The sequence below is a fragment of the Ammodytes marinus genome (assembly GCF_949987685.1).
Source record: "Ammodytes marinus genome assembly, chromosome: 1".
Taxonomy (NCBI): Eukaryota; Metazoa; Chordata; class Actinopteri; order Uranoscopiformes; family Ammodytidae; genus Ammodytes; species Ammodytes marinus.
Window position 1 is genome coordinate 20594941 of NC_137230.1, and position 12943 is coordinate 20607883.

Genomic DNA, 12943 nt, shown 5'->3' on the forward strand with positions numbered 1-12943 from the left:
CGAGGCAGTTGTTGTTGTTGCAGATGTTTCCTCCTGCTTGGTGACAATTAATGCACAAGGCCACCCACACCTAACCACGTCACCCATTGGTCAACACCATCCATCCCTATAACCTACCGACAAACACTTTCCTGGGTGTGATGCAGAACGGACAAAGTGAAAAACATAACAAAATCGAGTAATAAAAGAAATACTTAGATGGCAACTTTAAAGGACCATAACCATTGTACTCTTTGTTTCATTTGCAGTAACTCGTAACACATCTCTTAACATCGGAATCTATTTGTAATTCTAGTTTTTCCGGCTAGTCTCAATACAAGTGCAACTTTTGGGTTTTGAAAAACTAAACTAAATTTACAAATAAAGAAAACAGCCATGGGCTTTTCATTTTATTGACGATATTGTTTGTATATTCTTCGTTTGCATACTTAATTTGGGTTAAAAAGATAAATACCTACAACTGTATGATAGTATGCTAGAAAAATCGAGAAAAAAATAACTTGAAGAAATTGATTTTAAACAGCTGTGTGAATGAAAGAGAAGTTTGGATATCCTGTACAAATACACAGTAAATCACAGTTTTATATCTTCAAACAATAAAATAGTTCAATGGATTTAAAGAATATCTTTGAAGCATGCATTTAGATAATTACCTAGATCTGTGTTTCAAACAGGAAGGCATATCCATGATTATGGAGTCCAAGGCAATTTGGTTTTAAAACCTTCTCCCGATGGACTTTTTTAAGCATCCTCTCTAATAATAAGTGTCCCTGTGGACGCTTTGCTCTGTGCTTCCCAACTACAATAAAATCTTTGTTCAGCCTATCTCTAAAAAGTAATTTGCAATGGAAGATGTAATCACATGTGCCTCCACACATGTTTCTAGACTGTATGGGATTTCTTATCCATGTGGAATGGACAACAGTGGTGAAAACTCGCTTAAACAGGATTTGAATGACCCTGGAAGTTGATGCTGCGGAAGCGATACTTCTTAATGTGAAGCGGTAGATTTCTTTGGCTATGCTATTATTAGCCAGATTATGTTAATGGATAAATACGTATTTGAATTTAATCATGACTACTGTGTGATTGGTTAGCTGGACTCATAAGCTGTTTGTCCTCTCCTCAGGGTCAATGACTCTTCACATTGCTCCGGTCATGGCATGAAGTTGACAGGTCGGCTTCAATAATCTGACATACAGCTACAGAAAAGATTAAAAGACCAGTCTGGATTTTTCTTTAATTTTCATCTCTACATTACTCATTGAAAATGCTCTTAATGACAAAAAAATGTATTGGAATTTGGTAAAAATATTGTCAGTAGTTTGTAGAATAAAACCAGAATGTTCATTCTACTCAAACATATGCCTATAAATAGTAAAACAAGAGACACTGAATATTTGGGGTGGTCTCTTAATTTTTTCCAGAGATGTATTTGCACCCCACACTTGTTCACAATGGAAGAATTTAGAGTAAAGTCCATCCACAGAGTTGAATCACACAAGTGAAGCAAAGGCAAAACACTCCCTCCTCAGCCCCCAACATGGAAGAGAGCTGGGCTTTGGGATTCCAACAAACACCTACTGAAAGTGTTAACTGATGGGAAGTCGGTGAAGTTTTCATGTGGAAGTCAGGGTTGCCTGCACAGAGATCAACCCACGGAATTCACCAGATCTACCTTATCACCTGACCACAGCTGTATGTGTGATTCAACTTTCCACCACAAATCAGATTCCTTTCTTGATCCAGAACTCACCTTGGACCACTAGCCGACCCTGTGCGGTCCTGCGAACACGCGTCCCTGGTTTGTTAGCAGCACACACGTAGACCCCTGAGTGCTGCACACCAACATCTGAGATCATCAGGTTCCCTGTGCCCAGCACCTGGATCCCCTCCACACCTATGGGACGGCCGTCTGCTCAGGAACACACAGAAAGAGAGAGAGAGAAAGAGCATTTGAGAAAGGATGGGAAAGAATGTACTTTCTACAGGGCAATGAAAAGAGGGACCAGGTGTGCACATGTACAGGGTGTGCTCATGTTAAGGTTGGGGGTGAACTTAAATCACCAGAAAGGGAAGACTAATTAAAGCATACTGTACAACATGTACAGCCACGGGTTGACAGAGACACTGCTATTTATGTCCCTCCCGGAGGTCAATGGATCGGCTTTCACAGTGAAGTGTGTCATTCTCAGAATTGTATAATGTCACAACAAAATAAAGAGGAAGGAATGGAAGTCACTGAGTTTTTTGTTTGCTGCGTGAGTGGCATGTGCATGGTGTATATCTGTCTTCACTGGGAGCTTGCAATGGTTGTCAATGGAGTGACATCTGAAAGAGTGCAAGCCCTTTTAGAAAGAATCATTGGGTTTTCCAATTTTGATAGTCGGTGTACCTTTCTAATGGATGTTCAGTTACTTAGAGCTATCTCATGGGAGCAGGACGGTTTTTTTCTCTTTGCCTTTGAATGACGAAACATTTTCTTTTCAACCGTTGCACAGGAGATGTCCTGGCCTCCACTGGAGTATTGGAAAAGTACAACTTCTATTAATACAACCCATAGTTGCCTCCTCTCCTCCCTCACTGTACTAACATGATAAGCTCATGCTCTCTTGTGGTCCCTATCTGCAGTGGCAACACCAACAATGACTTTACTCTGTCTCTGATATTAGCTATGGGGCCAAGGGTGCATTACGATCCCATCTAAGGGCTTTCATCTGCAGCCTGCTGGAAGCCTATATGGTCCAGATATGATGTGTTAAAAGGTCCGTCTGGGAGTCAGGGAGATGGGAACCATGCTGGACACATGCAGAGGTAGCAGCTCCAGCCAGAAACATATGGTCACCAGTCAGCAATGTTTTTTGAGTGTACTTTTATGTTAATGATTAAGGAAAAGCAAGTCTAAACTACAGTTTAATTTTCAGATTCATAAAACGCAGCAATATAGAGACAATAAAATAATTTATAAAAAAAATTAAGGGATTACCAATGAGACACATTTAAGTCAATACAATCATGAAATAAATAAGTTTAAAGCTAATGGACTAAAATGAAAGATGTCACTTTAACCTGATATGTTCACTGGTTTTACAAATTATAATACTTTGTTGTTTGAAGACCAACTTATCTCACAGCTTACTGTAGGAAGTGAGCTTTTCAAAATAAAGTCATTAAATCCATTACAAATAATGAGAATAATATTTCAAATTTAACAGGCAGCCAGTGTGATATGAACCTCACACTCTTTGTGAAAATCGTGCATCATATTTTAAGGATGTAATCTTGTGGTGATGGATTATAAAGAGTATAACATTTGAAATGAATCATGTAAAGTAATAAATCCTTGCAACTTGCCTGTGTGGTTGATTTGCTCTGCGTCTGTCATTATGATGTGTTTTATTGCTATTTCTGCATTTTCCATTATCACTGTCTAACTCACTGGTCTGAAAAGTAACAACCTAGTGAGCTTTTTGTGTCAACAACAGCCGCCTTGTTCTTTTCTTGCCTTTTTTTACCGTATTCTTCTCTCCCTCTCTCTCCCTCAATCAGTTTCTCTCTGTCAGGCACTAATTAACTTAGTGTCAGAAAAGAAAGAGCACAAGCTTGCAAGCTGTGGGCGCTGTTCAATGAATAGCAGCAAACAAACTCTGGCATTAAGGAGTGAGTGATGTGAAACTATCAGATTCATTATGTAGTTTATTCCAGCCTCCCTGCTATAATCTAATACATACAAACCCCTTCGTGTTAGCATTTCATTCTGGCAACATTGTGTAAGGCAATACCCTCAATCTGATTATGCCCAACTGCTTGGGAGGGGCGGCAATTTACATTTGGAACAGCATAATAAGTATAGAAAACAGATACCAGATTGAAAAATTGGTCAGGACAGAAATTGAGTGATAGTATTAGTCAGGGTGGAAAAAAAACTAATGGTATCTGTCTCCTCATTGCACCTCATTGCAATTACTCAGGAGGCTGTCTACTGATTCCAAGAAGGCTCAACTTCGTGACGAGATGAAGAATGCATTCATCAACATAGTCAAAACGTAATGTATAGCCTCTAGGCCTAATGTTGAATCCCATAGCCTTGCTTATTCTAAATAGATGTTCTACTAGAACATACAGAAACATGAGAATACAAAGCACATACAGTATATACCGCCCACACGGAAGTATATACTTCCGGCTCAGAGACTCAGAATTCCACAAACATGGGCACTGTGAACATTAGAACTACAGACATGCACCATCTGGGGGCCTTTTTCCTTTGATCTGATCAAGAATCTTTCTCACCTAGTCTGCTCCAAGACACGATAGGACGAGGGTATCCGGTGGCAACACACTCCAAGATGGCGGTTTGGTGAACGGTGAGGGTGAGGTTTTCCGGACCCACCAGGATCATAGGCTCTTTATAAACAGACGACTGGGAGCCTGGAAATAGTAAAAAAGAAGCAAAGAGAGGGGAGCGTAAAATGGGGAACGAGCATGATGGATGGCCTCCTTTAATTGGATTTCTCTCTCTTGGCTCGATATGCCGTATCTCCTGCATCAGGTGGGGGGAACAATAGGGTTGGAAAAATCTTGGGGAAATATGCTCGGTATAGATAAACAGTGGAGAAGAATGCCAGTGGTTGTTGTACTCATGCAGGGACAGGGAGAGAGCAAAATATCTGTACACAACACAGATTGAAAGCCAAGTACATCTACAGTGTGTGTGTGTGTGGGGTGGGGGGGCTGTGTACAGTTGCCATCATGTCACAATTAAACTAAATCAGCTCATAGTTTGTGTATGTGAGATGAATTCAAATTAACAAACCTGAAACGGAGAGGATGGCGTCGGCGCTGTGTTTCACCCCGGCGCTGTTGTGGGCCACGCAGCAGAACTTCCCGCTGTCCTCGCCTCGCACTCCCGTGATCTGCAAAACACCTGTAGGCAGGAGGGTGTACCTACGAGAGAGAAGAGAGGTATACGATGTAACATATATACGAAGGAGACCCCGCCAAATGACCTGTAAAGTGCTGCCGTCTTTAATAGGCGTCAGAGGCCATGCGATGTGCTTTGGTTTCAGACCTCTCGTCCATGGTGTCCACCGGAAGGCGGTCTTTCTCCCAGCTGATGACAGGCTCGGGCAGACCGTGGATCTGGCACAGGAATCGAGCCACACCAGCCTCCTCAGCGTGCACTGACTCGGGTTGGACATGGAAGTCTGCCATGGCTGTAAGAAGGGAGGGGAGAGGAGAGGAGGGGAGGGGGATATTAGGTCACAACATCACACACAGCGATCATGGCACAAGAGAAACAGGCTTGGCTACTTGGCTACAGGAAATAACTATTTCTGTAAGACGTATACATAATGTTGATATAGCCCTTCGATAAAAACAAAACAAAACATTTTGCATGATCATAGTACATAAATAATTCTTCTTATCATTTTCCCCCCTGCCCTTTCTGGTCATTATGTTGCAAAGGTAAGGTAATTCAAAGCAAAGTAAAAGAGCGTTCCACATGCAAACATTCATTTAACACATAATATCATTGACAAAACAGAAGATAAGGGAAGACGATTCACATGATATAAATACTGACTCACTGGCTTAAAAAAGACTAAGATCCATGAAGATTAGTTTTTTAAAGCGTTCATGTTGCACTCTTTACTCATCAAAGTATTAAACAGATGACTAAGTTCATACAGGAACTTGACTTCTTTCTCCAAACAACTCAAAGACACCAAGTGATTCATAGATATACACTGTATGTAGTGTGTCTACAGGCAAGATATCAATAGAAACAAAGACTATACTGAAAACCATGAATGCCTTGCATAACCTGTGCACACTGAAGGACAGTTAAGTTGCCTAACTAACTACAATTTATTACAAGCAAAACAAAACAAAATAGGACTATCTGATAACTACTTATTTGATCTAAATGCTGCATTAGAGTATAGTTCCAAATCTCTATAAAAATAAATGTATTTCTCAGAAACCTTTCTCAGAACCTTCCTTAAACATTTTATCATGAGGAAAGACCCATGCAACTTATGGGAGCATATCTGCCATTTCAGCTCAAGAGAAAGATACAACACAACTGTATCTGGGCTTTAGTCATCAGTTGGTGATCTCTATAGACATATGTAAAGTAGTGGGGACGGCGTATGGAAACACCGGACAAAGACGGCACAGAAACACAAATGCACGGCCATATAGCAGAAAGCAGTATCAATATCCCCACGGAGAGAGCCTCATTCAGCTGCTCTTCACATATCTACTTCCCCCATAGAACAAAGGCAGCATCCAAGGTGGAGCCAGCGACAAACTCAATTAGAGAGAGGCCCTCTTCTTCCACAGTTCTCCCACCTTCTTCAACACAAGTGTACTCATTTAAATGTCAACCATAATTAACTCGGACGAGGGGGGACTTATCTGAGCACCGTTAGCATAACAAGAGGGACGGACCCCTTATTATTTGGTGACCCCCTGCCAACCTGTAGCCTGCATTTATTCATTTTTTTTAAAAGGACGCGCAAGTAGTAAGCAGCAGCACCACTCAGAAGGGTTCATTAATGTGTTTGAGACATACTTATCCGTTGTCTGTTCATCCTTTCACTCATTTTCTATGGCTCCTTCTGTTTCGCTTGTTTTCAATTTTCAATGTGCTCACTGAGCTATATACTGATGCTGCATAGGCTATTTTCTACTTATATAAAACCATAAAACCATAAGAAACCAAACCATGAGCCATTCTTGCTAATGGGCAAGAGATTGAGAGAACAGACAGAGAGAGGGATATATATATATACTTAATATAGAGTGGTGGTAGACGATTGTGGCTGCATCAGTGGTCAAACACTGTGATAATTCTCTTCCAGAGTCTAATTAGAAGTGTGGCATTCTCCAACACGACTTGACCTCAGGTCTCTGAATGGATGTATGAGGAGCTCTGATGAAAAAAAAAATGCTAATTCACTATTCCTCCAGTTGTGATCGTTCACTCATCCTACGCTCTGAGTTCCTAAGCAGAAGAGATAACACGTCCACTTTCCATTATGTTATCTCAATATTATACACACCTAGAAGTGAAAGCAAGACTCTTACTCAGCTTGACAGGTTTCTCCGGCTTACACTTTTATTTTATTTACTTTGCCCCTCTAATGTAAGCCCAGACTTAAACAGCTGTACATTTTAATAAGGTAATTCAGCCTGAGTGCCCAGCTGCAATTTTTTCCACCTGGGACTCACAACCTTCAAGCAATAAAATGTTTAAGGATAACCTCACTGTCAAGCATAGATGGCTTTAAGGTCACAATACTGGTTCCATCTTTAAACCATTATTACAGTGCACTTACAGCTCTTTACACGTTCTTTAGATAGCAACTCTTTCCTTTTACCGCAATGAAATGCAAAAACCTTAAACTTCTTTTTCAATCAATTTAATAACGTTGAAAATCATTCCAAACTATTTTCCTTGGTATGAAATTACTGTAGATTTCAAATGACAGAATATTGGCTCATGAGAACATTTTAGGTGGGCTCACGCTTCTTTTCGAGACCGAGTGTTGACAAGCAGCAAAACTTTCTCTCTCTTTTGGCCTTGCTTAATACAGACCCAGAGCAGAGTCTGTCAGAGCACTGAATTAAAGCCCTGAAGGCTCTGTCACTATACAATTCAAAAAGGTTAGATTCAGTAAAACAGCTAGATAGGAATACTTAGGAACCCAATACACAGAAAATAAGGAGCTCAGAGTGACTAATGTGATCACAGAAGCTTAAACAGCCTCAAATTGAGACACAAACACTTGCGCACATACACACACACACACACACACACACACACACACACACACACACACACACACACACACACACACACACACTGCTGTCTCTGTGGTACATGGAGAAAGAAACAAAATTGCTCTTGAATGCCGAAGAACAAAGGCATTAAAAAAGGAAGACAAGTGCCTGTGGGAGATTTCTTGTGCATCTTTGCCAAGTAGTCATGGTGTCCACTGATCTGTCTATGTCTATGTGTGTGTGTGTGTGTGTGTGTGTGTGTGTGTCCGTCCACCGACATACCCCCCTAACGGGCCCCACCCTTTGGCCCTCATGCATTAAACATGACTTCTCTAAGAGGCCCACACTCCTGCGACTATCGACAAACTTGTGTGGAATCAGATACAATTGGAAGAAAAAAAATAACAATAGGGTCAAATACACAGATAAACACACACACAGCGGATAAACTTGTTAACCATCTGCGGTGGACGTAAAGGGAAAACAGCCATTTCGTAATCTGCGCCTTGCCTTTTGTTGTCAGGCAGGCTGATGCAGAGTCACTCTAAAGTGATACAGCTCAGCCACAGTACATATAAGCACATGCAAAGAGCTGCTTTGACAGAAAACACACGCTGTGTATCGATTTCCCTCGACGCTGTATTGAAAAGACAGGCTCTCGCGAGGCAATGAGGTGCTCGCCCTCATCCCAACAGCCAGCCTCAGCAGACATGTCCCTCCTCCATTGTTTTTTTCAATCTTCCCTTTGCTAAGTGTTGACAGACCCACACACTACATGATTAAAGAATGTCCACTTCCCGTGTGACGCTGCTGGCTTAAATGGAGCAGGTCTAATTACGGGCGAATGGTTGGGGTGCATACTAAAAAGATGTGCACACAAGAGGAGATTGCTCACGGAACATATGTTTGACGGATCTTCCGTGACAACCGCAAAAGAAGAAGAATGAGCGAGGGAGTAATATGAGGGAATGTCACAGACAGGAAATGTGAAGCGTGGTGATTTAGATGAGTAGCTATAAGCTGTAAATCAGGTCTTGTCAAAACGCCGGCCATCTTATTGTAGCCAAACAAGTGAGTGGAACTGCCCCCCCCTATGTTTGTGTCACAAAACTGCAATCAAACACTTTCAAACGTGTTCAAAACAAGGCAGAAATGAACACAAAAGGTTTTATATCACAAAACTCGCAAAGGATGAAACATGAATCCAAGTGCGATGTACTGCTACCGATTATTGGGTTGGAGGGGTCAATGACAAGCTAAAAGGGCAGTCAATATTAATCAAATTCCCCATCATTCAATTTCATACTACTGGCCTGTACAACAGAAATAAAGCTGGTGGATTTTCTATCATTTCCATAAAAGCGAGCGACTCAGATCTAACTAATGGAGAAATGTATATTAAATGGTGATCATTTGAATGACCCCTAGATGAATCATTGTTTTGCCTAATGGCCACAAAGTAATGATCCTTTTCTTTACTGCTCAGTTAAACACACACACACATACACGCACACACACACACACACACACACACACACACACACACACACACACACACACACACACACACACACACACACGATTAAATGGAGAATAATTAACAAGGTGATTAAAAACTAAACCGGGTTGTTCTCTGCGACAACTCGGGCTGCAGTGACCAATTCGGCTGAATCTGATGAGGCATTTCCCTGTTTTTTTTTGTATTTATTTATTTATTTTTACCAACCCTCTGGTCACATGTGGATGTTGTTGTTCCTGTGCTGGGAATGATTCATTGATATGACAGAGGTAATGATGCCAGTGGAGAGACGGTCCGCCTACAGCACCATTCAAACCTGCAGCAATGGCGTAAAGCTTGAGTGATCCCCCATGTTATAATGTCATCACCTTCCCTAGCCTCCAGCCCCCCACCCACCCACTGTACATTTAGACCGTTCTGCTCGGCTCCTTGTCGCACCCCTGGCCCCACCCCCCATGGGTCCTTTCAAGCCTGTGACATCATTAAGCGCATGTTGTTCAAGCCGCGGTGATGACTGCCGTACACACCCCACCCCCACCTCGCTAAACCAGTAAAATAGAGATGAGGCCCATAAATAATGGAGATGGTGTACGTTGCTATTCCAGCATGGAGAGCTCACACTTCAACAGCCTTTAAATAGGCATCCCTGAAATAGCAGGCCCCTTGTGCTGGGACCTTAGAGATGGCATTTTAATGCAGATGTGATATTTTATTGGCTCCCTGCCCCAGAGGAACATCCCCACACACACAAACACATCGCACCCAAGCATGGCCACTCCTGTGATCAATCTGCTGCTTCGTGGTGCGTGATGCTTATCACCTACGAAGGAAAGGGCTGCACGTGCACAGGCTGCACCCTGTGTTGCTCAGACACACATTGATCCCCCCCCCTCTAATGCGTTGGCACAGCAACACCTTCCCGTGTCACTACCTGCATAGGCAAAAGCATCAGTTGAGCAAAACATCTGCCACTTGGGCTCAGGTGGCTGATGTACATGAGTACAGTAATACTCGGGAACCAGACCTATTTACATATTTAAAGCTCTCCCGCACATATCCGGGTTATATGACTCACGTGGCAATGCCTTATGAGTATGCTTTCTTGTTATTTTTTTTACTTGCAATCAGCTTTCCATTGTACTCCTTGTTTAACTTTATGATGAGAAATATATTTCCTGTCCTACATCTTTTTAGATATATCTCGGCTGGCATGAGATCAGTTGCTGTGCTTCTGTACCAACAGGCACATGTGGTGCTCCAGAACAAACTGGATATATGTATATACATATATACATATACTGTACATATACTGTGTGTATATATATATATATATATATATATATATATATATTAGGGCTGTCAAATTAACGCGTTAATTTCGATTAATTAATCACAGAAAAATTAACGCGATTAAAAAAATTAACGCAGATTAATCGCACTTCTATAATGCCCTTTGACCCGGTGCAAAAGTGGTGCGTAGCTGCACCGAGCTGCACCTGAAGCAGACACAGCCCGCGCGGGTGAAAGGGAGAAAAGTAAAGAGAGAAGCAGGGGGCCGAGGGCTCTATAGACGGTTTATTAAGCATGAAGGTAGGAAGACATCTTACTTTATTCTCCGCAGCCAGTGTCTGTGCATTATTGATTTAGTGGGTGCAACAATGTAGGCTAGGTTCAAAACAGTATCTCTCAATCTTTCTCCCCGTGTCTCAATTTTGTTTGCTAGCTGTCTCGTCGTCCGCGTAAACGTGTGTGTGTGTCTTTGTGTGTGTGTGTGTGTGTGTGTGTGTGTGTGCGCACGTGTGTGTGTCTCTCAATATTTTTGCCTATGAGTACGACGATGGTGAATGAATCGGCATAAGCATCTGTGGCAGTGCAGCGCTGTCTGTTGTGGAGACAGAAGTTACGAGAGACGGAGAGAGAGAGAGAGAGAGAGAGAGAGAGAGAGAGAGAGAGAGAGAGCGAGAGAGAGACAAACTGTAGTAGGCTATACAGCTGTTTATAAACAGGTATAAAAGCGTCATAAAAGTATGCGATTAATTTAGATTAATTAATCACAGAGCCTGTAATTAATTAGATTAATTTTTTTAATCGCTTGACAGCCCTAATATATATATATATATATTAGGGCTGTCAAGCGATTAAAAAAATGTATCTAATTAATTACAGGCTCTGTGATTAATTAATCTAAATTAATCGCATACTTATATGACACTTTTATGCCTGTTTATAAACAACTGTAGGCCTATAAGCGACCGTTCGTCTCTCTCTCTATCTCTCTCTCTCTCTCTCTCTCTCTCTCTCTCTCTCTCTCTCTCTCTCTCTCTCTCTCTGTAACTTCTGTAGCACCGAAAAAAACAAAAAAAACAAGCAGGCTAAATGACACACACACAAACACACACACAAAGGAGGAAAAAAGACAGGCATATCTAGGAAGAGTGAGAGGGTGTCAGTTTGAGTGAGACGATCACAGCTAGCAAACAAAAGTGAGACACTGCGGAAGATTGAGAGATAGGCCTACTGTTATGAACCTACATTGTTAATTAGGCACCCACTAAATCAATAATGCACAGACACTGCGGAGAATAACATAAGACATATTCCTACCTTCATGCTTATTTGCCCGGAGCAGCCCAAAACACATCCATAGAGCCCAGGCCCATTTCCCCTGCTTCTTTCTTTACTCTACAGGTGCAGCTCCGCTATCGCCTCACCTCTTTTGCACCGGGTCAAAGGGCAATATAGAAGTGCGATTAATCTGCGTTAATTTATCTAATCGCGTTAATTTTTCTGTGATTAATTAATCGAAATTAACGCGTTAATTTGACAGCCCTAATATATATATATATATATATATATATATATATATATATATATATATATATATATATACGTATATACTGTATAGTAAAGGGATCAACATTAGTTTCATCCTTTGGGAACCATCAATATCAAATGAGATGTTAATCCATTCAGTGGAAATATTTTAGTCTGGACTGAAGTGGTGGACCAACACCCTGAAAGACTGACATTGCCATCCTCACAGCTAGTGTGGGCTAAAGAAACGTCCCGCATGATCACCTGAGCTTGACCTTGGTGCCGAGAAAAATCTGACAGTAGAACATGAGTAACAGTCATACAATGAAATCAAACACCAAGGCAAGAGCTTTGTGTTGTTGCGACAAATGGCATATCGGAATACATGCATCAGCTAGATGTCAACCAAACAAATATATTCTGCTCACATCAATTACAGTGCACGTTTTTCTTTAAATGGTTTCATGGCCTTTCTTTCATTCATCTTTGGTGATTTTTTGTTATTGATTTCCCACACTCATTGCTCAACATCACACATTTTCTGTACTTGTAGAAAAAAAGTTTTGACAGGATTGTATTGCCTTTTCTGCTCATGCTGCAAACTTGTTAGCATTAAGCTTGATAGCCGTGTGATTGTCCTTAGTTTGTTGCATTGATTAATACTGTAGAGCATGTGTTCTAACTTAGATATAGTAAGATTGATGGCTATTAAGGTTCTCTGTGGTAGGTGGAGGGAAGAGCAGCACTACAATATAGCTCATTTTGTCTTTTGACAAAAGGACCAAGGACGTTAATGAAAGACAATGCTAAGCTGAGAAA

The 12943-nt window shown here is 41.3% G+C and overlaps 1 protein-coding gene across 1 annotated transcript in view; it reads right to left on the reverse strand.

The window, feature by feature from the left end:
* The window catches only part of igdcc3 (immunoglobulin superfamily, DCC subclass, member 3), a gene marked incomplete at both ends in the record, with an annotated part of 60109 nt that overhangs the window by 20034 nt on the left and 27132 nt on the right, over positions 1-12943 (reverse strand). Inside the window, 4 exons of the mRNA XM_080033137.1 lie at positions 1757-1915; positions 4294-4431; positions 4817-4947; positions 5072-5216. Coding sequence (XP_079889263.1) covers positions 1757-1915; positions 4294-4431; positions 4817-4947; positions 5072-5216 — 573 coding nt within the window. The remainder of the gene's footprint in view (positions 1-1756; positions 1916-4293; positions 4432-4816; positions 4948-5071; positions 5217-12943) is intronic.